Consider the following 27,835-nt stretch of genomic DNA (forward strand, 5'->3'; position numbering starts at 1 on the left):
ATGACTCCCCTGCTCCTTCTTTTAATTAAACTAGCCATGCCCAGTTCTTGCAACCGTTCTTCATATAATTTTAGCCTCCAGTCCTCTCATCATTTTTGTTGCTCTTCTCTGCACTCTTTATAGAGTGTAAACATCTTTTTTGCATCGTGGTGACCAAAACTGCATGCAGTATTCCAAGTGTGGCCTTACCAAGGCCTTATAAAGTGGTATTAACACTTCACATGATCTTGATTCTATCTCTCTGTTAATGCAGCCTAGAACTGTGTCTAAAAATATAAAATTTAAAGTCACCTGCATAAACCAACAAATATACAAAGGGATGGATTTTGCCTTTCGGAAAACATTGTAGACCACAAGCAGAGTGAAGAACTGGTTATGTTAAAATGCTCACTCACTATTTTAATTGTGACATCAGGTGACTTAGAAAATGAAAGATAAGCATATTCCAGTTCTATCCAAGCAAGACCCTCTCCTGTTTTCTGGTTTTGTGGGGCTCAGCATAGATAGGTTTGGAAGAAGCCCCGTATGCTGCTTTTAGCCTACAGATAGTCCTTGACTTACGACAGTTCATTTAGTGACCATTCAAAGTTACAACGGCTCTGAAAAAAGTGACTTAGGAACAGTTTTCACACTTAGAAAGAGAGATAGATAGAATTATTTATTGGCCAAGTGTGATTGGCCACACAAGGAATTTGTCTTGGTGCTCTCAGTGGACATAAAAGAAAATATAGATTTGCCAAGAATCATGTGGCACAACACTTAATGATTGTCACAGGGGTCAAATAAGCAATGAGGAAACAATCGGTATTATTGATTTGATTTGATTTGATTGCCGCCCCTCTCCGGAGACTCGGAGCGGCTCACAACAGCAAAACACAGTACAAATCTAATGATTAAAAACAGTTAAAACCCTTAATATAAAACAATCAGACATACCAGACATACCATGCATAAAATAGAACAGCCCAGGGGAATCAATTTCCCCATGCCTGACGACAGAGGTGGGTTTTAAGGAGTTTGCAAAAGGCAAGGAGGGTGGGGGCAATCCTGATCTCTGGGGGGGGGTTGATTCCAGAGGGTCGGGGCCGCCACATAGAAGGCTCTTCCCCTGGGTCCCGCCAGACGACATTGTTTCGTCGATGGGACCCGGAGAAGGCCGACTCTGTGGGACTTAATTGGTCGCTGGGATTCGCAGAAGGCGGTCCTGGAGCTATTCTGGTTCAATGTCATGAAAGGCTTTACAAGTTATGACCAACACTTTGAATTGTGGCCGGAAACTGATTGGCAACCAATGCAGACTGCGGAGTGTTGGTGTGACATGGGCATATCTCACAGCTGCATTCTGCACGATCTGAAGTTTCTGAACACTCTTCAATGGTAGCCCCATTTGGAGAGCACTACACTAGTTGCACCTTAATAAAAATCTTAAGGATATAAGCAACAAGTTACAGTCATACAGTCCTAAGTGGGAGGAAATGGTTGATAGGAATGATGAGGAAAAAAACTAGGAGAAATAGAAGTGCAGACTTAGTAAAAAGTTTGACAGTGTTGAAGGAATTATTTGTTTAGCAGAGTGATGGCGTTTGGGAAAAAAACTGTTCTTGTGTCTAGTTGTCTTGGCATGCAGTGCTCTGTAGCGACATTTTGAGAGTAGGAATTGAAACAGTTTATGTCCAGGATGCAACTTATGACATTGCAGCATCTGTATGGTCACATGATCAAAATCCAGATGCTCGGCTACTGTTTCATATATATGACGGCTGCAGTGATCCTGTGATTTTTTGCAACCTACTGATAAGCAAAATCAATGGGGAAACCAGATTCACTTAACAACCATATTACTAACTTAACAAACACAAGGATTCACTTAACGAGAGTGGCAGGAAAAATCGTAAAACAAAGCAGCAGAAAATAGTTTAGAAAAAATAATAAGTGAAAAGATAAATGAAAGTAAAGCACAAGCCGGTAATATATATAGAATGCTATTGCAGATGGAAGAAGAAGTAACAAAAAGTTTAACAAGATGTTGGCAGGATGATTTACAAATAGATGAAAGAGAAATGAAAGAAACAATAGAAAATATATACAAGATTAAAAATACGAGAGTTAGAGAGATGAGAAGAAAAATCTTACATAAGTGGTATTATACACCTGTACAAATTGCACACTTCCAGGGGAAAGAGAAGGGCAAATGTTGGCACGGGTGCCAGAAAAAAGGAATTTTTATGCATATGATCTGGGAGTGTGCAGAAATTCAGAAATTCTGGAATGTAGTCCAGAATGAAATTAATAAAATGTTAAACATTAACTGGATTATTACAAAAGAAATAGCAATTTTAATTAAATATAGGGAACTAGGAGAATTTAAGGAAATTAAAACCGCAGCATTGGAAAGTGCTCAAGCGGTGATGGTATTAGGATGGAAAGATTCTACAAAATGGACAGTACAAAATTGGTACTGGTATATGGTGGATCACATACATTTTGAAATTATGGAAATAAGATTAAATAATTTTGATGAGAATAAATTGGAGAAGCTGATGGTGCGATGGAACAAGGTAAAAGACTATATGTTAAGTAGAATCTGTGATGTAAATATGAAAAATAAATTACAATCACTCTTTCAGTAATATTTGTTCAAGATAGAGCCAAGGATTAATAGATAGATAAATAAGTAAAAAAATTTGAATCCTCTTGTAGGGGTGGTGGGGGTGACGGGGTGTGTGTGTTGTTAGGTGACGGGCACATGCACTGTGCACTGTTATATGTTTGTTTTATGTAAACCTATAAAACCAATAAAAATTATTTTTTAAAAAAAAAAACAAAGCAAGCTCGCTTAACGCATTTTTTCGCACGACAACATAAATTTTGGGCTCAATTGTGGTCATAACTCAAGGACCACCTGCAGTTCTGTGCAGCCCTTAGCATAATTTCAAAATCCCTTTTCAAGTAAGCCATCCCAACGTCTGGCAATTGCAGTGTGCGGCTCCTTTGCAGAGAGTGGAATAATACATATATTTTGAGGGGGGGGGCATGTTGGAGACAAAGGGAGGCAAAAGGGAAAAGATGAAAGCGGCTAGTCTTGACCTTTGTGCTACCTTGGCTCACTGCCAGCGCACAAACCCCACAAAATTAAATTCAGAGGAAAGTGGCATTCAATAAAAATGAAATATGATCCCTCGGTTTTAATGGATGGCTACTACAAGCAATATACTGTGCGTAACTGAAGCAGGGATGGGGAACGCTGAAAAGTTTGAGAGTTTGTGACATTCATGGTTTGATAGCTCTTATTTATTTGTTTGTTTGATTTATTTTTTATTTATTTATTCATTTGTCCAATACACAAATACATAGGAAGAAAAATAGACATGTAGTAATATATATAAGGGTGAAAGTGAACTTAGAGGAGAGGATATATGAAAGAAAGAGAATATATATGATAAGTGAGAGAAAGGAAAGACAATTGGACAGGGGACGAAAGGCACACCAGTGCACTTATGTACGCCCCTTACTGGCCTCTTAGGAACCTGGAGAGGTCAATCGTGGAGAGTCTAAGGGAGAAGTGTTGGGGGTTAGGGGTTGACACAATTGAGTCCGGTAATGAGTTCCACACTTCGACAACTCGATTGTTGAAATCATTTTTTTTACAGTCAAGTTTGGAGCGGTTCGTATTAAGTTTGAATCTGTTGCGTGCTCTTGTGTTGTTGCGGTTGAAGCTGAAGTAGTCATTGACCGGTAGGACGTTGCAGCATATGATCTTGTGGGCAATACGCAAATCATGTTTTAGGCGCCGTAGTTCTAGGCTTTCAAGGCCCAGGATTGTTAGCCTATTTTCGTAGGATATTCTGTTTCGAGTGGAGGAGTGAAGGGCTCTTCTGGTGAAATATCTTTGGACATTTTCAAGGGTGTTGATGTCTGAGATATGGTATGGGTTCCAGACAAATGAGCAGTAGTCTAGGATGGGTCTGGCAAAAGTTTTGTAGGCTCTTGTGAATAGTGTGAGATTGCCCGAGCAGAAGCTGCATAGGATTTGAGAGTTTGTAATGTTCATGGTTTGATGTCTCCTAAAAGCATTGGGCTAGAACAGGGACAGTGAACATTTTAAAAATTGAGTGCCCAAATTGCGCACACGCGCATGCCAAAGGGGCATGAAAGGGGCATGCTTATTTATTTATTTTATTTATTTATTTATTTATTTTATGCGCATGAAAGGGGCATGCTTATTTATTTCTTTTATTTTATTTATTTATTTATTTATTTATTCATTCATTCATTCATTCATTCATTCATTCATTCACTCGTTTGTTTGTTTGTTTGTTTGTTTGATTTCTATGCCGCCCTTCTCCTTAGACCAGTGTTTCCTAACCTTGGCAACTTTTTTTTTAAAAAAAAATTTATTGATTTTTTACAATATAAAGATACACACAACATAAAACAAGTGTTTTGTTAATTGTGCCCTCCACCCGACAAACATTCGTACCCCATCACCAAATCGCGGGTGTTTCTTGTATAAACCATTTTAACCCAAAAGCAAAGTATCTATTTACATGTTATAAAGTGATTCCAATTTGTTTCTTGTAGCTTGGTGCTGGATTCTACTCGCCATATATCATTTTACGTTGTCCCATCATCCCATCAGTTGTCGCAAGTCAGTTTCATTAACCAAATTCATCCTTCTATCCATAATCTCAAATTGAATGTGGTCCAACCTTGGCAACTTGAAGGTATTTGGACTTCAACTCCCAGAATTCCCCAGCCAGCGAATGCTGGCTGGGGAATTCTGGGAGCTGAAGTCCAGATATCTTCAAGTTGCCAAGGTTGGGAAACACTGCCTTAGACTCAGGGCGTCTTATAACATGTAAGCAATAGCGCTTCTTAAACAGAGCCAGCCTATTGCCCCCCATAATCTGGGTCCTAATTTTATCCACCTCGAACGGATGGAAGGCTGAGCCAATCAAAGTCTAAGTGTGGAGCTGGGTAAAATAACTGATTCAGTGACTTTCTCAGAGGTGTTACCGGTTTGTGGCCAGGAGGGTAAAACAAGTTGTATCAGAGAGTTTAATGTGTGGTTAAGGCAGTGGTGTAAAGCTGAAGGTTTTGGTTATGTAAGTCATGATGTCAGTAGATGGTCTAATAGGGAGTTGTTTAAGAGGGATGGTTTGCATCCATCATACAGAGGTACCCAAGTGCTCGGTGAGGAATTCAGAGCTTTTTTGGACAGGCATTTAAACTAGGTAAAGGGGACAGAGATGTACCAGATGTGGAGGATTTCTGTCCCCGACCAATGAGGATACATCAGTTTCTGGAAGCTTATGAAAAGGGAGCTGAAAATAAAATAGATGTAGTTGTTGATGATAAGGGGCAAACTAATAATGAAAATAATGTTCTTCGGGTAATGTGCACGAATGCTCGAAGCTTGAGCAACAAGCTCTGTGAGTTAATGGCCATAATATCTAGAGATAATTTGGATCTGGTTGCCATAACTGAGACATGGTTTAAGGATTCCAATGAATGGGAAATATCCATACCAGGATATACACTGTATAGGAAGGATAGAATAGAGAGAAGGGGAGGTGGAGTAGCCATTTATGTTAAAGAAAGTCTAAAAACAATACTAATTCAAAATACATGTAAAGATCTGGAGACCCTCTGGATTTGCATGCAAAATAAAGACGGTTCTGTCATTAGAATTGGAGTGATCTATAGGCCTCCAGGGCAATCTGAGGAACATGACAACAAGATGGTGGATGAGATTACCCTAATGGCAGTAAAGGGAGATATTGTGGTTATGGGTGATTTCAACATGCCTGATGTTGACTGGAATATCCCCAGTGCCCTTACATGCAAAAGTAAGAATATAGTAGAGGCCTTTACAGGATCAGCTATGGCACAGCTAGTTAAGACACCAACTAGAGGGGAGAATATTCTAGATTTAGTTTTTACAAATGGGAATCGGGTTTCAGAGGTCAAGGTGGGAGAAAATTTAGGTTGCAGCGACCATCTATGTTTGTGGTTTGATGTAAAAACTGATTGTGAGCAATCCTATACTGCAACCAAAGTATTGGATTTCAGAAAAACAAATTTTAATGCAATGGGGGAATATTTAGATAATGAATTAAAGGGGAGGGATAAAATGGCAGGAGCGAGCACCCAGTGGACTGTATTAAAAAAGGCCATCTTAAAAGCCACAAGACTTTATGTAAAGCAAGTAACTAAAGGTAAAAGGAAGAAGAAACCGCTATGGTTTAGCAATGATGTAAGGGCTATAGTCAATGAAAAAAAGGCTGCCTATAGGAGGTATAAAGAGTCTGGAAGTATAGCTGATAGAGAGGTGTATAAAATGAGACAGAAGGAGGCGAAACAGATAATATATGCTGCTAAAGCCTCAAAAGAGGAAGAAATAGCAAAATCTGTAAAGAAGGGGGATAAAACCTTCTTCAGATATATTAGTGATAGGAAGAAGAAAAACTGCAGCATCACAAAGCTTAGTACCGGGAATAATACACGCATTAATGGGAATAAGGAGATCGCTGACCATTTCAATAGCTACTTCTGTTCAGTTTTCTCAAAGGACACCTTACAAAATAATACTATAGAGGGATATAGCATTGCTTCCAGCTGTACGGATTCAGCTCCAGTGATCTTAGAAGCCGATGTCTTAGAGGAACTTGAAAGATTAAAGATAAATAAGGCAATGGGTCCAGATGGCATCCATCCCAGAGTTCTTAAAGAACTCAGATCTGTCATTGCTACCCCCCTGACTGATTTGTTTAACCAATCCCTGTTAACAGGAGATGTTCCTGAGGATTGGAGAATGGCCAGTGTTGTGCCTATCCACAAGAAGGGCAGTAGAGAAGAAGCTGGAAACTACAGGCCAGTTAGCTTGACATCAGTTGTAGTTAAAATGATGGAGACTCTACTCAAAAAGAGGATAAATCAGCATCTAAAAAACAATAACTTATTGGACCCAAATCAGCATGGCTTTACTGAAGGCAAATCGTGTCAGACTAATCTCATTGAGTTCTTTGACTATGTCACAAAGGTGTTGGATCAAGGTGGTGCCGTGGATATTGCCTATCTGGACTTCAGCAAAGCCTTTGATACGGTTCCACATAAAGAGCTGATAGATAAATTAGTGAAGATTGGACTTAATCCCTGGATAGTTCAGTGGATTTCAAGCTGGCTGAAGCATAGACATCAGAGAGTTATTGTTAATGGCGAGTATTCTGAGCAGAGACAGGTTACAAGCGGTGTGCCACAAGGGTCTGTTCTGGGTCCTATTCTTTTTAATATGTTTGTGAGTGACATAGGGGAAGGTTTGGTAGGGAAGGTTTGCTCTTTTGCCGATGACTCTAAAGTGTGCAATAGGGTTGATATTCCTGGAGGGGTCTGTAATATGGTAAATGATTTAGCGTTACTAGATAAATGGTCAAAGCAATGGAAACTGCAGTTTAATGTTTCCAAATGTAAAATAATGCACTTGGGGAAAAGGAATCCTAAATCTGAGTATTGCATTGGCAGTTCTGTGTTAGCAAAAACTTCAGAAGAGAAGGATTTAGGGGTAGTGATTTCTGACAGTCTCAAAATGGGTGAGCAGTGTGGTCGGGCAGTAGGAAAGGCAAGTAGGATGCTTGGCTGCATAGCTAGAGGTATAACAAGCAGGAAGAGGGAGATTGTGATCCCCTTATATAGAGCGCTGGTGAGACCACATTTGGAGTACTGTGTTCAGTTCTGGAGACCTCACCTACAAAAAGATATTGACAAAATTGAACGGGTCCAAAGACGGGCTACAAGAATGGTGGAAGGTCTGAAGTATAAAACGTATCAGGAAAGACTTAATGAACTCAATCTGTATAGTCTGGAAGACAGAAGGAAAAGGGGGGACATGACAGAAACATTTAAATATGTTAAAGGGTTAAATAGGGTTCAGGAGGGAAGTGTTTTTAACAGGAAAGTGAACACAAGAACAAGGGGACACAATCTGAAGTTAGTTGGGGGAAAGATCAAAGGCAACATGAGAAAGTATTATTTTACTGAAAGAGTAGTAGATCCTTGGAACAAACTTCCAGCAGACGTGGTTGGTAAATCCACAGTAACCGAATTTAAACATGCCTGGGATAAACATTATATCCATTGTAAGATAAAATACAGGAAATAGTAAAAGGGCAGACTAGATGGACCATGGGGTCTTTTTCTGCCGTCAGTCTTCTATGTTTCTATGTTTCTATCTTGAGCCGGTGATGAGATTTGAACCACTGACTTACAGATCTACAGTCAGCTTCAGTGGCTTGTAGTACAACACTCTACCTGCTGGGCCACCCCGGCTCTATGTGTGTGCATCAGTAGTGGGTTGCACTCAGTGTGGGCCACGCTATAGTGTGGTAGTGAAAATAACGATGTGCACGCAGCTGCACATTCCTGGTGCGCACATGTGCACATGAGATTTGACTTCTGCTCATGCACCACAAGCATGAGGATGCTCATGCACATGCGATTTTGCCAGGTTTTGGCAATTTTGGGGGGGTTGCGCATGAGCAGAAGCAAAGAAATTGCCCAAAATTGGTGAAATCTCACATGCGCAAGCGTCTTCAGGTGAGATTTTGCTTCTGCGCATACTTAAGAAGCCGAATCTTGTGCTGACATGCGTACCTGTGTGCACCAGATGTGCACCCACCCTCGCCCACCACCCAGAGTGTACTGGTAGCACCGGTGCCGGGCAGTCCTTCCCTGGTGTGCAGCCATAGACATGTGTGAGACATTAGCCACATTAGAGCAATATTAATAGATGAAATAAGTACTGATAAGCAAGATCAACTTTACACCGATATAAAATAAGAGATGTTTTTCCTTTTTGCTTTTTATTTATTACATATATATATATATATTACATATATTTATATATATATATAAAATGTTTTTTTTAATGTCGGATCACCCTGGTATATTTTACAAAAACATTTAACACACACACACACACACACATATATTTTTATATATATATATATATATATATATATATATATATATATATATATATATATATTTGTTTTCGTAAATTTTTACGGGTATATTTATGTAGATTGTTCTGAGTTCGGGTTTTGCCCTGTGTAATGTTTTGCATGTCTATGCGACGTTTCGGCGAAATCACATTCACCATCTTCAGGCTGAAGTTCCAACAACACGAAGATTGGAACTTCAGCCTGAAGATGGTGAATGTGATTTCGCCGAAACGTCCTGCCTTGGAAATGGCCCTGGGTTGTGAGCTGTGATGTTCCTTCAATATACCAGGGTGATTCGACACAAAAAACATGTAACCCTTCTCTGGTACAGAGCTGAAGGGATTGGATACTGTCGCCTAGAGGTTAATTCTCTGCCTTACAAGGCAAAGGTTGCAAGTTCAAGTCTCAGTGAGAGAATGGCTAGCTGATGAGGCCAAAATAAGGCCAAAATAGATCTATCCTAGTCTCCCTTAATTTTCAAATTTGGCAAAAACATGTGACACACACATGTACACACACACATATGCATATATATTAATGAACTATAAAATTGAATTGTAATGTATACAGGTCATTGGCGTTTATAACCATTGGACCCAGAATCAAAATTCTGGAACTTGTCATGTATTTGTGAAGGGTTGCAGTGTCCTGGTGTCATGACATCTCATGCATGTATGAAGGGGTGAAGTTGTGGCTCATCACCTGGGGAAAAAACCCCCCAGAAAACCTCTGCAGAAACCCTGAACTTTGAGCCATGGTGGTTAGAGTGCAGCACCGCAGGCTACTTCAGCTAACTGCTAGCTGTAGTTCAGCAGTTCAAATCTCACCACTGGCTCAAGGTTAACTTAGCCTTCCATCCTTCCAAAGTGGGTAAAATGAGGACCCAGATTGTTGGTGGCAATTCTGTAAACTGCTTAGAGGGGGGCTGTAAAAGTGTAAAAGCATTATGAAACGGTATATAACTCTAAATACTATTGCTATTGAACTCTTTGGGCTGCTTAAACACACCCCACAATCCTTTCCCACGGTTATGTTATTTTGCTTTGAAGCTTTCCCGAAGGGTTAGTGGAGATGGTGACTTTAATTTTTACTTTGACAGACAGACAGACACCAGCATTTTGGGTAGACGGGATATGGCAGTTTATAACAAATCACCCTGGAATCCCAGAACTGATAATAGAAGTTTTGTTTCTCAGCTGGGCTCCTTGGTTAATTATTTCTGATCTGCTTAATGAGCTTGCCAGTATGGCATCCAAGGGGTGATTTCTGAAGGGACATTTATTTTTAACTAAGTTAAACACCTCTGCAATGAATCATGGCATACCTACTTCGATGCACCTGTTTGAACGAGAGGCAATGTCTGTTTTTCTTCACTATAGCTAGTGGCTGCCGTGAGCCATCGGTTTAAGAATGTTGGACTGCAGAATCTTAATAATAATACTAATAATAATAATAATAATAATAATAATAATAATAATAATTTAGTGAGTATTCTGAGCAGAGACAGGTTACAAGCGGTGTGCCACAAGGGTCTGTTCTGGGTCCTATTCTTTTTAATATATTTCTGAGTGACATAGGGGAAGGTTTGGTAGGGAAGGTTTGCCTATTTGCCGATGACTCTAAAGTGTGCAATAGGGTTGATATTCCTGGAGGGGTCTCTAATATGGTAAATGATGTAGCTTTACTAGATAAATGGTCAAAGCAATGGAAACTGCAGTTTAATGTTTCCAAATGTAAAATAATGCACTTGGGGAAAAGGAATCCTCAATGTGAGTATTGCATTGGCAGTTCTGTGTTAGCAAAAACTTCAGAAAAAAAGGATTTAGGGGTAGTGATTTCTGACATTCTCAAAATGGGTGAGCAGTGTGGTCGGGCGGTAGGAAAAGCAAGTAGAATGCTTGGTTGCATAGCTAGAGGTATAACAAGCAAGAAGAGGGAGATTGTGATCCCCTTATATAGAACGCTGGGGAGACCACATTTGGAGTACTGTGTTCAGTTCTGGAGACCTCACCTACAAAAAGATATTGACAAAATTGAACGGGTCCAAAGACGGGCTACAAGAATGGTGGAAGGTCTTAAGCATAAAATGTATCAGGAAAGACTTCATGAACTCAATCTGTATAGTCTGGAGGACAGAAGGAAAAGGGGAGACATGATCGAAACATTTAAATTTGTTAAAGGGTTAAATAAGGTCCAGGAGGGAAGTGTTTTTAATAGGAAAGTGAACACAAGAACAAGGGGACACAATCTGAAGTTAGTTGGGGGAAAGATCAAAAGCAACATGAGAAAATATTATTTTGCTGAAAGAGTAGTAGATCCTTGGAACAAACTTCCAGCAGACGTGGTAGATAAATCCACAGTAACTGAATTTAAACATGCCTGGGATAAACATCTATCCATCCTAAGATAAAATACAGGAAATAGTATAAGGGCAGACTAGATGGACCATGAGGTCTTTTTCTGCCGTCAGTCTTCTATGTTTCTATTAGACTTGTATGCCACCCCACTGTGAAGACTCAGGGTGGCTCACAACAGCAATAAAACAGTACAATACAAATCTAATAGTTAAAACTATAACTAAAACCTGTTTCTATAACTAAAAACTAATGTACATTTCATGAGAAGCATCAAGTAGGTAAAATAAGCATCCACAAAGGTGAGATGTGAAGAGAAGAACATGGAACATAGAACATCACCAGAGTTGGAAGGGACCTTGGAGATCTTCTAGTCTAACCCCCTGTTTAGGCAGGAAACCCTAGAGCAGTGATGGCGAACCTATGGCATGGGTGCCACAGGTAGCACATGGAGCCATATCTGCTGGCATGTGAGCCATTTATTTATTTATTTATTTATTTATTTTGTCCAATATACAATGAGGGTTTTAGTGGGTGTATGTATATATATACATACACATACATACATACATACATACATACATACATACATACATACACACACATAGTAAAATACATGATGAAGGTTATAGAGGAGATACTCATAGTAAAATATATCTAAGAAAGAATAGAAAAGAAGGTATAGTAATAGAACATATCAATGAAAGAATAGAAGAAGAGATATCGGAATAGAAGAACAGTAAAAGAGATATAGGAGAGCAATAGGACAGGGGATGGAAGGCACTCTAGTGCACTTGTACTCGCCCCTTACTGACCTCTTAGGAATCTGGATAGGTCAACCATAGATTTCATTCATTTCATTTTTTTCATTTATTGGATTTGTATGCCGCCCCTCTCCGCAGACTCGGGGCGGCTAACAACAGTAACAAAACAGTATAATCCAATACTAAAAACAGTTAAAACCCATTATATAAAAACCAATCATACATACAGACATACCATGCATAAAATTTTAAAGGCCTAGGGGGAAAGTGTATCTCAGTTCCCCCATGCCTGGCGGCAGAGGTGGATTTTAAGCAGCTTATGAAAGGCAAGGAGGGTGGGGGCAATTCTAATCTCTGGGGGGAGTTGGTTCCAGAGGGCCGGGGCCGCCACAGAGAAGGCTCTTCCCCAGAGTCCCGCCAGACGACATTGTTTAGTCGACGGGACCCGGAGAAGGCCAACTCTGTGGGACCTAACCGGTCGCTGGGATTCGTGCGGCAGAAGGCGGTCCCGGAGATATTCTGGTCCGATGCCATGAAGGGCTTTATAGGTCATAACCAACATTTTGAATTGTGACCGGAAACTGATCGGCAACCAGTGCAGACTGCGGAGTGTTGGAGTAACATGGGCATATTTAGAGAAGCCCATGATTGCTCTCGCAGCTGCATTCTGCACGATATGAAGTTTCCGAACATTCTTCAAATGTAGCCCCATTTAGTGGTTTAAGGCACCAGGCTGGAAACCAGGAGATTGTGAGTTCTAGTTTCAACTTAGATATGAAAGCTGATTGGGTGACTTTAGGCCAATCACCAGGAGACCTCTAGTCCCACCGTAGACTCAATGGACGACTACATTTGCCCCCCCCCCAACAATTTTCTCTCTTTCTATTTTTCTATTCTCTAACCACCAATAAGTTGCTTTTTCCTCCCTATTCAAAATGCCCTCAGCATCACACTGGGTCTGGCTTGATTTTATTCATTATTTGGTTTACAAAAATGACCATCTCTGTGTTGCAGATGGTCAGTTCACAACTTCTGGAGGCAAGCTGTTCCACTGATGAATTGTTCTGTCCGAAAATTTCTCCTTAGTTAAGTTGCTTCTCTCCTTGTTTAGTTGCCACCCATTGCTTCTTCTTCTACCTTCAAGTGCTTTGGAGAATAGCTTGACTCCCTCTTCTTTGTGGCAACCCCTGAGATATTAGAACACTGCTATCGTGTCTCCCCTGGTCCCTCTTTTCATTAAACTAGCCATGCCCAGTTCCTGCACCGGTTCTTCATATGTTGCTCTTCCCTACACTCTTTCTAGAATCTCCACATATATTTTACACCATGTCTTCAGATATCTTCAGGTGGTCCTCCACTTACGACCACAATTGAGCCCAAAATTTCAGTTGTTAAGTGAAACGTTTATTAGGGGAGTTTTGCTCCATTTTATGACCTTTCTAGCCACAGTTGTTAGGTGAATCACGGCAGTTGTTAAGTCAGTAATCCGGTTGTTAAAAGAATCTGGCTTCCCCATTGACTTTGCTTTTCAAATGGTGATCCCATAATCCCGGGATTTTGCAACGGTCATAAATACATGCCAGTTCCCGAGTGTCCAGATTTTGATCCCACAACCAAGAAAACGCTGCAACGGTCGTAACTGGCTGTAAATCACTTTTTTCAGTGCTGTTTTAACTTTGAACTGAACAAATGGTTGCAAGTCTTTAAGAACTTAACTGTAGCTCTTCTTGTTATTTCCCTCCCCAAGGGAAAGGGTCAGGGAAGAAATGATTGAAAAAGGAGAGAGAAAGACAGAAGCCCTATTTAGACAATGCAAAAGGTTAAATTCACCAGATAAACAGTCGCTTCCAAGCATCAGTTAAATTTGCAGGGTTGTTGAAAGGTGCCACAAAATTAAATTAGCCATTCAGACTGCACCGTAGGATGCCTTGAGCCCAGGACAAATGACAGCCATTGATGCTAAAATTCCTGGTTTGAGGATTAGTTACTGAAGGAGAAAGAAAGAGAGTAATTTAGGCAGATACTGTACATAAATATAATAATAATAATTTATTAGACTTGTATGCCGCCCCTCTCTGAAAACTCGGGTCGGCATACAAGTCTAATAAATTATAATTATTATTATAATTATTATAATTATTATAATCATTATGATCATTATGATCATTATTATTATGATTATTATGATTATTATGATTATTATTAATAATATACTATATTATATGATTGTGAGAAAGCAAATCCTATTATGATTACAAATAAGCAATTTTATTTTATTTATTTTATGTTGTCAAGCTGTGCCCTATTTTGGCTGCCAGACGTACCATGGGTAGATCCTATGTTATTTCTAGGCCAGATTTAAGCACTCCACGGACCGGATGCAGCCCACGGGCCTTGAATTTGACATTTAATTTAATTTAATTTAATTTAATTTAATTTAATTTAATTTAATTTAATTTAACTTAACTTAACTTAACTTAACTTAACTTAACTTAACTTAACTTAACTTAACTTAACTTAATTTATTTCTATGCTGTCTCTGAAGACTCGGGGCATATAAAAACAGTAGGTTACAATAAATCCAATTAAATTAAAATTATCTAACTATCTAAAATCCCAAGTTATATTAAAATCAATCACACCCATTCGTACAGCAGCCATACAATCATTCGTTGGCCAGGGGCTAAGGTCTAATCTGCCCAAGCCTGGCAACATAAATGAGTCTGAAGACTGTTGCGGAAGGCGAGGAGGTTGGGGGCAGTGTGAATCTCCAGCGGGGAGTTGATTCCAGCGGGCTGGGCCCCCCACAGAGAAGGCTCTTCCCCTAGGACCCGCCAAATGACATTGTCTAGTTGACGGGACATGGAGAAGGCCAACTCTGTGGGACATAATCGGTCGCTGGGACCAGTAATGGGCAAAAATTTTACTGCCACACTGTGGGTGTGGCTTATTTTGTGGGTGTGGCCTAATGGTCATGTGACCAGGTAGGAGTGGTTTGCCAGCCATGTGACCAGGTGGGAGTGGCTTGAACAATCATCATCATTCAAGTGAACTGTTAAGTCCTCAACTTACAACCTTACCAGTGTCGCTCGCTGGGGTGACAATTAGCTTCGCGTTTCCCGTGCTCTCCTTCCTGGGTTGCCCCCCACCACCACCTCAGACTGGTTAGCTAGGTGAACGGGTGCTGCCAGAAGCATAAATGCTGCCAGCACCGCTTCCGCCCACACCTTCTGCTTGTACCTCAGGCAGGAGGTGGCCGCGTGAGGCTGGAGGGGAGCTGGGCAGGAGAGAGGGAAGCTCGTCCGAGGCCAGGAAGGAGGAAAGAGGAAAAAAGCAAGGAGCCCAGACGCAGCAGCAGGGAAGAAAAGGAGAATTGAGCCGAGACCAGTAATCCAGGAAGTGACAGCCGCCGATCAGCTGGAGCTGTGCACGCATCTTCATTTCCGCTGGTGGAACTGTGTTCCACCCCTTCCTGCCTGCTACCCACCCCTGGCTGGGACTCATGTGGCAGGAGGCAGTTCCTCAAGTATTTATTTATTTTATTTTGTCAAGTGCATATTGGTAGTACACATTAATATAGCACTGCTTATATACATGAGATGGCTACTAATAAGGGGGAAACACTAGGACAGGGACGGTAGGCACGCTGGTGCGTTTATGCATGCCCCCTTACTGACCTCTTAGGAATCGGGTGAGGTTTATAAAGTGCAAACTATACTTCAGGCATGTAAGTCGGCTGGTTGATTTTGAACGAATCACCAGGAGACGGTGAATTCTAGTCCCATCTGAGGCATGAAAGTTGGCTGGTTGATTTTGAGCCAATCACCAGGAGATGGTGAATTCTAGTCCCATCTTAGGGACCACCTTCTGCCGCACGAATCCGAGCGACCAGTTAGGTCCCACAGAGTTGGCCTTCTCCGGGTCCCGTCGACTAAACAATGTTGTCTGGCGAGACCCAGGGGAAGAGCCTTCTCTGTGGCGGCCCCAACCAGTGTTCCCTCTAATTTTTTGGGGGGGTGGGCGGAAAAGTATAGTGTCTGAGCGGCAGTCCCTTTGGGACTGGGCGGCACAGAAATAATAAATAAATAAATAAACAAACAAACAAACAAATAAAAAACCCACCCTGTTTTGCCTCAGAGAATTTCAAAATAAAATACTGTACTGTGTGTCTATAACAGTGAGCTCATAATAGGGCAACTCTATCAATATCAAAATGCCACTTAAATAGTTGAGCTAGTTTCAAACTAGATTTTGATTTTCTTTCTCTCTTCCTTACTCCCATTCTTTTTCTTTCTCTTTTCCTTCCTCTCTTTTTTCTATCTGTTTCTCTCTCTTCCTTTCTTCCTCTCTCTCTCCTTTCCTCTCACTCTTTCCCTCTCGGCTTCTGGGCAGGTTTGGAAAACTCTGAGTTGATGATGATTTTTAAGTGAGCAATTGCTCACTGCTCAGCTTAGAGGGAACTATGGCCCCAACCCTCTGGAACCAGCTCCCCTCGGAGATTAGGTTTGCCCCCACCCTCCTTGCCTTTCATAAACTCCTTAAAACCCACCTCTGCCATCAGGTATGGGGGAATTCAGACATCTCCCCCTGGCCTAAATAGTTTATGCGTGGTATGTTTGTGTGTATGCCTTGCTTTTAAATAAGGGTTTTTTAGATATTTTAATTATTAGATTTGTTATTGTATATTGTTTTTGCTATTGCTGTGAGCCGCCCCGAGTCTACGGAGAGGGGCGGCATACAAATCTAATAAATAATAATAATAATAATAATAATAATAATAATAATGAAAGTTGGCTAGTTGATTTTGAGCCAATCACCAGGAGACTGTGAGTTCTAGTTTTCTCCTTCGGCACGAAAGCTGCCTGGGTGACTTGGGGGCTGGTTCCCCTCTCTCCTCCCGATCTAACTCACTGGGTTGTTGTAGGGCACATACGAGGAGGAAGTATTATGCGTCTTTCCTGCCTTGACTTATTTATTTATTTATTTATTTGTTTGTTTGTTTGTTTGTTTGTTTGTTTATTCCTTGTCCAATATACAATACATATGGAAGAGAATAGACATTAAGTAATATATATAACGATAGAAAGTAAAAAGAAGAGAAGTAGATGGGAGGGAGAGAATATATATGGTATAAGAGATAAGGAGAGAATATATATGATATATATATATAGATAAGGAGAGAATATATATGATATATGAGATAAGGAAAGACAATTGGACAGAGGACGATAGGCACATCAGTGCACTTATATACTCCCCTTACTGGCCTCTTAGGAATCTGGAGAGGTCAATCGTGGAGAGTCTAAGGGAGAAGTGTTGGGGGTTGGGAGTTGACACTATTGAGTCCGGTAATGAGTTCACGCTTCGACAACTCGATTGTTGAAATCATATTTTTTACAGTCAAGTTTGGAGCGGTTAATATTAAGTTTGAATCTGTTGTGTGCTCTTGTGTTGTTGCGGTTGAAGCTGAAGTAGTCGTTGAACGGAAGGACGTTGCAGCATATGATCCTGTGGGCAATACTTAAATCGTGTTTTAGGTAATACAAGTGGGATATAAGTAATACAAGTGGGATATAAATAAACAACAAATAATCCCCTATGTTTCTATGTTTCTATAAAACAAACACCGTTCTGCATTTTTCCTAATTTACTTTTAAAATTGCCCTGATTCCTTCTATGTGGTTGCTTTCTCGCAGGGGTCCGCTACGGCCACCCGGGTGGCAACGAAGTCACATCTTCAACTCCCATCAGCCATCATGGAAACAACTCGATGGTGACCACCAGCCAATCCATTCTCCAGCCAGTATCTCCGGCCGGTTTGGACCCAGGTCACAGCCACAGCCTGCTGTCCCCGGACGGTAAAATGGTGAGCACACACCTGGGCTATTGTACCTCAGGTGCTGATAAGATAAGTTAGCTTAGGAGGCGAAAAACAAACAGAACTTTCTTTTTCCCCCCAAACTACATGTTAAAACTCTCCTTCCCCCCCCCAGCCCCCCCAAGACCTGCATTAAACAATGAGAGGCTTGTAGGCACCAGGAGGGTAAAGGCCTGAGTGCTTTCAGGGGAAATAGCCTCCTGACCTTCTTGTTCTCTGCTTAGGCATTGAAACATGCCAATAAAAACTGTTCTCAGGGTATTGATCGAATGCCTCTCAAATTGGCACAATGGGGAGGATCATTGTTGACTCTTCACTGCTGATGGCATTCCACACGATAAAGAAACAAAGAAAGAAACACCACAGCCCACCATGATTAAGTCATTCCAGATTAACTCTTCAAATTTTATAATTTTATTTAGCAAGCTGCAACAATTCCTCTCCCACCCACCCGCGGTTTACTTCTACAAATAGGAACTTCAAATGGAATCAAGGATACAGTGATAAAAATGCTTTCATCACAATAGCCCCATGTTGCAGTATTCTTCAGTTCAAGCCATATAAATAGAAACATAGAAGATTGACGGCAGAAAAAGACCTCATGGTCCATCTAGTCTGCCCTTATGCTATTTATCCCAGGCATGTTTAAATTCAGTTACTGTGGATTTACCAACCACGTCTGCTGGAAGTTTGTTCCAAGGATCTACTACTCTTTCAGTGAAATAATATTTCCTCACGTTGCTTTTGATCTTTCCCCCAACTAACTTCAGATTGTGTCCCCTTGTTCTTGTGTTCACTTTCCTATTAAAAACACTTCCCTCCTGAACCTTATTTAACCCTTTAACATATTTAAATGTTTCGATCATGTCCCCCCTTGTCCTTCTGTCCTCCAGACTATACAGATTGAGTTCATTAAGTCTTTCCTGATACGTTTTATGCTTAAGACCTTCCACCATTCTTGTAGCCCGTCTTTGGACCCATTCAATTTTGTCAATATCTTTTTGTAGGTGGGGTCTCCAGAACTGAACACAGTATTCCAAATGTGGTCTCACCAGCACTCTATATAGCGGGATCATAATCTCCCTCTTCCTGCTTGTTATACCTCTAGCTATGCAGCCAAGCATCCTACTTGCTTTCCCTACCGCCTGACTGCACTGTTCACCCATTTTGAGACTGTCAGAAATCACTACCCCTAAATCCTTCTCTTCTGAAGTTTTTGCTAACACAGAACTGCCAATGCAATACTCAGATATAGGATTCCTTTTCCCCAAGTGCATTATTTTACATTTGGAAACATTAAATTGCAGTTTCCATTGCTTTGACCATTTATCTAGTAAAGCTAAATCATTTACCATATTAGAGACCCCTCCAGGAATATCAACCCTATTGCACACTTTAGAGTCATCGGCAAATAGGCAAACCTTTCCTACCAAACCTTCCCCTATGTCACTCACAAACATATTAAAAAGAATAGGACCCAGAACAGACCCTTGTGGCACACCGCTTGTAACCTGTCTCTGCTCAGAATACTCGCCATTAACAATAACTCTCTGATGTCTACGCTTCAGCCAGCTTGAAATCCACTGAACTATCCAGGGATTAAGTCCAATCTTCACTAATTTATCTATCAGCTCTTTATGTGGAACCGTATCAAAGTCCAGATAGGAAATATCCACGGCACCACCTTGATCCAACACCTTTGTGACATATTTTACCATAATAGGAAAAATGGTTTCTCAGACTTTGTTGGCTATGAGACATCCCAGCTTGGTAGCTAATTTAAAATGGCAAATTTATTATTATTATTTTTTTTAAGTATTTTTATTATTTTTCAAAGACAAACATGGCGCACACAACATATAACATTAAATGGAGCTACAGTCGCTCCGCTTAAAATAGAAGTCTTCATTATACAGAAAAAAGAAAGAACTTATTATTTGTTTAGAACCATCCAGAGAATATATAGAAATATCTGTTACAACTCACTGCATAAAAACACATCTAGTAGTATATTAAAATATATAAAAAAGATCTTAATTTATGAGCTAAATCAGATCCAAATAGGAAAAAAAAGGAATATTACATTGTATTATAAAAAATCACAATCTAGTTTACTTTTTCTATTAAGTTCAGTTTTTTTAACTAATATTTCAACAAGCTTATATATTTTTTATTTTATCCCACCAATTATATACTCTCTGCTAAATGTTATAAAATTCTGAATCTTCTTGATTGCTTAACCACCTCGTCATCATATCGAGCTCAGCACATTCTAAAACTTTCTTAAGTATTTCTTCTTCTTTCCATCTTTGTCCAAGAAAATGGCAAATTTATTAGGGTTGTCCTGAAGAACTGCATAAATAGGAAATAAAACAAGAAAAAAATTGTCTTTTTAGTTACTATTTAGTTACTACCAGTATTTAGTTATTGGGCAGAGGAAAAGTATAAATTGTTTTCTTCTGTGGGATCCTTGGTGCTCTCTGAGCTTAGTTACTACCAGTATTTAGTTATTGGGCAAAGGAAAAGTATAAATTGTTTTCTTCTGTGGGATCCTTGGTGCTCTCTGAGTTTAGTTACTACCAGTATTTAGTTATTGGGCAGAGGAAAAGTATAAGTTGTTTTCTTCTGTGGGATCCTTGATGCTCTCTGAGCTTAGTTACTACCAGTATTTAGTTATTGGGCAAAGGAAAAGTATAAATTGTTTTCTTCTGTCAGACCTTTGGTGCTATCTCAGCTTGGTGATTTTCTTGCAGATGTTTCATTAGTAAACAAGGTAACATCATCAGCACTGATGATGTTCCCTAGTTTGGTAATGAAACATCTGCAAGAAAGCCACCAAATTCGGACAGCACATAGGATCCCGCATCTCTGTGATACATAGGAAAAGCAATGAAACCAACTTCAAGGGTAATTTTTATCCTTCACTACAAGACCTTCAATTCCAAAGGATTGGTTTGTATTTTAGCTTAGGTAGAACTGTGGAGTTCTTTGTGTTCTTTGAACTTGGTCGTTTTCTTGCAGTTTAGTTTCATTACCAAACAAGGTACAGTATTATTATTATTATTATTATTATTATTATTATTATTATTATTAATAGCCGCTCCGAGTTTTCAGAGAGGGGCGGCATACAAATGTAATAAATATTATTATTATTATTATTATTATTATTATTATTATTATTATTATTATTATTATTATGTCAATACAACACAGCAAATGAGATCACTATGCTGGATTTCGTATTCCATCACCAGTAGGGCGCTTCCCAAGCACCTAAGACTGAGTGATGTAGCGGCGAATTATGTTTGCCGATGCCAGTAAAGCGGCCTTTTGCAATTGACAGATGGAGATTTTGTCAATTCCGATGGTTTTCAAATGTCCGCTGAGATCCTTTGGCACTGCGCCCAGCGTGCCAAGTACCACTGGGACCACTTTCACTGGCTTATGCCAGAGTCGTTGCAGCTCGATTTTTAGATCTTCGTATTTCACTAATTTCTCTAGCTGCTTCTCCTCGATTCTGTTGTCTCCTGGGATTGCGATGTCGATGATCCATACTTTCTTTTTCTCCACAATCACAATGTCTGGTGTGTTATGCTTCAGAATTCGGTCAGTCTGAAGTCAGAAGTCCCACAGTAGTTTTGCTTGCTCATTTTCGACCACTTCTTCGGGCTTATGATCCCACCAGCTCTTTGCCACTGGTAAATGGTAGTTCCGGCACAAGTTCCAGTGGATCATCTGTGCCACAGCATCATGTCTATGCTTGTAGTCAGTCTGTGCGATCTTTTTGCAGCAGCTGAGTATGTGATCGATTGTTTCATCTATTTCTTTACAGAATCTGCACTTTGGATCGTCTGTTGATTTTTCTATTATTATTATTATTATTATTATTATTATTATTATTATTTATTAGACTTGTATGCTGCCCCTCTCCGAGGACCCGGGGTAACATCATCAGTGCTAGTAAGGGAGTATAGCCACATTGCAGCATGCCCACAGTCACATCAAAATTTGGCTGCTTGGCAACTGATTCATATTGACTGACCCCTCGCATCCTGGGCATAAACTGTTTCAACTCCTACCCTCAAAACGTCGCTACAGAGCACTGCACACCAAGACAACTAGATACAAGAATAGTTATTTCCCCCTAACACCATCACTCTGCTAAACAAATAAATATCTCAACACTGTCAAACTATTTACTAAGTCTGCACTACTATTGCTATTAGTTTTTTTCTCAACATTCCTATCACCCATCTCTTCTCACTTGTGATTGTATGACTGTAACTTGTTGCTTGTATCCTTACGGTTTTTATTAATCTTGATTGTTTCCTGATTGCTTATTTGACCCCTATGACAATCATTAAGTGGTTGTACCTCATGATTCTTGACAAATGTATCTTTTTCTTTTATGTACACTGAGGGCATAGGCACCGAAGACAAATTCCTTGTGTGTTCAATCACACTTGGCCAATAAAGAATTCTGTTCTATTCTATTTTCCATTCCAGCTGACCTTTCTTTTTTTTAAAAAAATTTTTTTTAAAATTAATTTTTAACAAGTTTAATATACACACAACATAAAACAGTGCATAGTGAAATGTGCCCACCACCCAGACACACACACATACCCCACCACCAAATCGGGGGAGTTTCTTATATAATCCACTTGACCCAAGAGCAATATATCTATTTACATATTATAGAGTGATTCCAATTTATTTCTTGCAGCTTGGTCTCGGATTCTGCTCGTCATATAGCGTCTTACCTTGTCCCACCATCCCATCAGCTGTCCCAACTCAGTTTCATTATCCGAATTTATCCTTTTATCCATTATTTCAAATTGAATATGGTCCCTTTCTAACAACTCAATTAACAACTTTACTTATCTTTTCTGCTGAATTTCTATTCTATTCTATTCTATTTTTATGACGGTTGCAGTGCCCTGGGGTCAAATTATCATATTTTTCAACCTTCTGACATGCAAAGTCAATGAGGAAAGCCAGATTCGCTTAACAACCATGTTACTAATTTAACAACTGCGGGGATTCACTTACCAAATGTGGCGAGAAAAGCTGTAAACCATGGGGCAAAACTCACTTAACAAATGTCTCACTTTAGCAATATAAATTCTGGGCTCAACTGTGCTCATAAGTGGAGGACTATCTGTACAACAGTGTTTCTCGAAGACCTGTGAACTTCAACATAGCTGGCTGGGGAATTCTATTTATTTTATTTATTTATTTATTTTGTCCAATACACAATGAGGGGTTTAGTGGGTATATATCTATATACACATAGTAAAATACAGCATGAAGGTTATAGAGGAGATACTAATAGTAAAATATATCTAAGAAAGAATAGAAAAGAAGATATAGTAATAGAACATATCATTGAAAGAGTAGAAGAAGAGATATAGGAATAGAAGAAAGATATAGGAGATATAGGAGAGCAATAGGACAGGGGACGGAAGGCACTCGAGTGCATTTGTACTCGCCCCTTACTGACCTCTTAGGAATCTGGATAGGTCAACTGTAGATAATCTAAGGGTAAAGTGTTGGGGGTTTGGGGATGACACTATGGAGTCCGGTAATGAGTTCCACGCTTCGACAACTCGGTTACTGAAGTCATATTTTTTACAGTCAAGTTTGGAGCGGTTAATATTAAGTTTAAATCTGTTATGTGCTCTTGTATTGTTGTGGTTGAAGCTGAAGTAGTCGCCAACAGGCAGGACGTTGCAGCATATGATCTTGTGGGCAATACTTAGATCTTGTTTAAGGCGTCTTATTTCTAAGCTTTCTAGGCCCAGGATTGAGAGTCTAGTCTCGTAGTGTATTCTATTTCGAGTGGTGGAGTCGTTGAAGTCCACAGGTCTTCAAGTTGTGAAGGTTGAGAAACATAGCGTTAGAGGACCAGAAGACACTTCTGTTGACACAAAGACCGCACATATAGAGTTATCAAATACTCGGCCCTAAGACCCATCAGCCTCTCTAGAGCACAATTTTCCCACCACTGTTGATCTTCCCATCCGCAAGTTGGCAAGCTGAACCGAGACCTATCCTTGACCGATGCCCTCTGTGTGAGCAAAATATGTACTTTCAAAATAGGAAGATGCCACAGTGCCAGACACCTAGAATCAACAATGAAAACAGTCAGCCTAAAAACCTTTCCCATGAACACATTTGCCAAAATACATTCAATTTCAAACATCTGTCACTTCATCTGAAGTCTATCTCTCTATTTTTTTTACTTTAACTACCTTTGTCCTACAGGTAGTCCTTGCCTTGCCACCACAGCTAAGCCCAAAATTTCCATTGCTAACCAAGGCAGTTGTTAAGTGAGCCGTGCCCCCTTTTATGACCATTTTTGCCCCAGTTGTTAAGCAAATCACTGCATTTGTTAAGTGAATCGTAACCTTTAAGCACATCTGGCTTCTCTTGTGGAGTTTCCTTCTTGTGAGTATTGTATTGGCAGTTCTGTGTTAGCAAAAACTTCAGGAGAGAAGGATTTAGGGGTAGTGATTTCTGACAGTCTCTAAATGGGTGAAAAGTGCGGTCAGGCGGTAGGGAAAGCAAGTAGAATGCTTGGCTGCATAGCTAGAGGTATAACAAGCAGGAAGAGGGAGATTGTGATCCCGCTGTATAGAGCGCTGGTGAGACCACATTTGGAATGCTGTGTCCAGTTCTGGAGACCTCACCTACAAAAAGATATTGATAAAATTGAATGGGTCCAAAGACGGGCTACAAAAATGGTGGAAGGTCTTCAGCATAAAACGTATCAGGAAAGAGTTCATGAACTCAATCCTTATAGTCTGGAGGACAAAAGGAAAAAGGGGGACATGATAGAAACATTTAAATATGTTAAAGGGTTAAATAAGGTCCAGGAGGGAAGTGTTTTCAATAGGAAAGTGAACACAAGAACAAGGGGGCACAATCTGAGGTTATTTGGGGGAAAGATCAAAAGCAACGTGAGAAAATATTATTTTACTGAATGAGTAGTAGATCCTTGGAACAAACTTCCAGCAGACGTGGTTGGTAAATCCACAGTAACTGAATTTAAACATGCCTGGGATAAACATATATCCATTGTAAGATAAAATACAGGAAATAGTATAAGGGCAGACTAGATGGCCCATGAGGTCTTTTTCTGCCGTCAGTCTTCTATGTTCCTATGGGAAGGTTGCAAATGGGTATCACAAGGCCTAGGGGCAACACAATTGTTCAAAACACACAACGCCAGTTGCCAAACACCTAAATTTTGATCACATGACCATGGGCAACGGTTCTAAGTGTGAAAACTAGTCATACGTCACTTTTTTCGGTGTCATTGCAACTTTGGACGGTCACTAAATGAATGGCTGTATTAGTGCCGTTGTAACTATGAACTGTCACTAAGTGAATGGATTTTAAGTCTAGGACTCCCTGTAATGTACCATAGAAACATAGAAGTCTGACGGCAGAAAAAGACCTCATGGTCCATCTAGTCTGCCCTTATACTATTTTCTGTATTTTATCTTAGGATGGATATATGTTTATCCCAGGCATGTTTAAATTCAGTTACTGTGGATTTATCTACCACGTCTGCTGGAAGTTTGTTCCAAGCATCTACTACTCTTTCAGTAAAATAATATTTTCTCATGTTGCATTTGATCTTTCCCCCAACTAACTTCAGATTGTGTCCCCTTGTTCTTGTGTTCACTTTCCTATTAAAAACACTTCCCTCCTGGACCTTATTTAACCCTTTAATATATTTAAATGTTTCGATCATGTCCCCCCTTTTCCTTCTGTCCTCCAGACTATACAGATTGAGTTCATTAAGCCTTTTCTTATAAGTTTTATGCTTAAGACCTTCCACCATTCTTGTCTTTGGACCCGTTCAATTTTGTCAATATCTTTTTGTAGGTGAGGTCTACAGAACTGAACATAGTATTCCAAATGTGGTCTCACCAGCATTTTATATAACGGGATCATAATCTCCCTCTTCCTGCTTCTTATACCTCTAGCTATGCAGCCAAGCATCCTACTTGCTTTCCCTACCACCTGACTGCACTGCTCACCCATTTTGAGACTGTCAGAAATCACTACCCCTAAATCCTTCTCTTCTGAAGTTTTTGCTAACACAGAACTGCCAATACAATACTCAGATTGAGGATTCCTTTTCCCCAAGTGCATTATTTTACATTTGGAAACATTAAACTGCAGTTTCCATTGCTTTGACCATTTATCTAGTAAAGCTAAATCATTTACCATATTACAGACGCCACCAGGAATATCAACCCTATTGCACACTTTAGAGTCATCGGCAAATAGGCAAATCTTCCCTACCAAACCTTCCCCTATGTCACTCACAAACATATTAAAAAGAATAGGACCCAGAAGAGACCCTGTACCTATTTTCTCCTCTTTGTTTGGGCTCTTCCAGGCCTCGGTGGCCGCAGACTTCGAATATTTTAGCAATTCATCTGGTGGGGTTATTTTTCTTGGCCTAGCTTGACTGATTCAAGTCACACTAGATGGTTTTTATGGCCGTCCTTTTTTTCTTTCTCTCCCTGGTTGGGGATGCATAGTTCTGTTCTGAGACAGCCTGGTCTTCCATCCAGAAAGCCATTTGTTGACTCTTGAAGCCAGGGTCACTTGGGCCTCCAGACAGATTCCTGCCACCCCCTTTAAATGAAATGTGAGGCATTTTTTCTCTCTCTCCCTCAAGCGAAACCTTTGTAGGAGTTGTGAAGTTAAAGGAATTTCGAATCAGGCTTAGCAAAGTATCTCAGGGATTGGAGGAGTTATGGTGGGTTTCACTTAAAGCAAAATGCAAGGTCACAATTCAAAGTGCTGGTTATGACCTATAAAGCCCCTCATGGCACCGGACCAGATTATCTCAGGGACCAGTTAGGTCCCACAGAGTGGGTCTTCTCCGGGTCCTGTCAACTAAACAATGTTGCTTGGTGGGACCCAGGGGAAGAGCCTTCTCTGTGGCGGCCCCGGCCCTCTGGAACCAACTCCCTCCAGAGATTAGAATTGCCCCCACCCTCCTTGCCTTTCGTAAGCTGATTAAAACCCGTCTCTGTCGTCAAGCGTGGGGGAATTGAGATACACTTTCCCCCTAGGCCTTTACAATTTTATGCATGGTATATCTGTATGTATGTTTGGTTTTTATAATAATGGGTTTTTAACTGTTTTTAGTATTGGATTATTATTAGATGCTGTTTTATTACTGTTGTTAGCCGCCCCGAGTCTGCGGAGAGAGGCGGCATACAAATCCAATAAATAAATGAATGAATGAATGAATGAATGAATGAATGAATGAATGAATAAATAAATAAATAAATAAGCAAGCTGATGGCCTCCTTCATCTACAGTAGGGATCTCTAAATATAAGACTTGTATGCTTGGGGAATTCTGGGAATTGAAGTCCACAAGTCTCAAGGTTGCCAGTTTTGGAATCCCTGATCTAACAGGTAGCCTTTGACTTGCAACCCTGCTGGCTGGGGAATTTATTTATTATTAGAGTTGAAAGGGACCTTACAGGTCATCAAGTTCAACCACCTGCCTGAGCAGGAAATCCTACAGCACCCCAGCCAAATGGCAGTCCAATCTCCTCTTGAAAGTGTCCAAAGTTGGGGAGTCCACAACCTCCGCTGGAAGGCCGTTCCACTGGTTGATCGCTCTCACTGTCAGGAAATTCTTTCTTATCTCCAGGTTGGATCTTTCCTTGGTCAGTTTTCAACCGTTGTTCCTCGTCCAGCCCTCTGGTGCCCTGGAAAACAGTGTGTCCCCCTCCTCTCCATGGCAACCCCTTAAGTATCTGTATACAGCTATCATGTCCCCCCTAGCCCTTCTTTTTAC

The 27,835-nt window shown here is 40.3% G+C and overlaps 1 protein-coding gene across 2 annotated transcripts in view; it reads left to right on the plus strand.

Moving 5' to 3' along the window:
- Nucleotides 1–27,835, plus strand: part of HNF1B (HNF1 homeobox B) — a 134,525-nt gene that overhangs the window by 88,086 nt on the left and 18,604 nt on the right. For both annotated transcript variants that reach the window (XM_070735279.1, XM_070735280.1), the window contains exon 5: nt 17,814–17,983. In XM_070735279.1, coding sequence (XP_070591380.1) covers nt 17,814–17,983 — 170 coding nt within the window. The remainder of the gene's footprint in view (nt 1–17,813; nt 17,984–27,835) is intronic.

Source organism: Erythrolamprus reginae, chromosome 1 (genome assembly GCF_031021105.1).
Source record: "Erythrolamprus reginae isolate rEryReg1 chromosome 1, rEryReg1.hap1, whole genome shotgun sequence".
Lineage (NCBI taxonomy): Eukaryota > Metazoa > Chordata > Lepidosauria > Squamata > Dipsadidae > Erythrolamprus > Erythrolamprus reginae.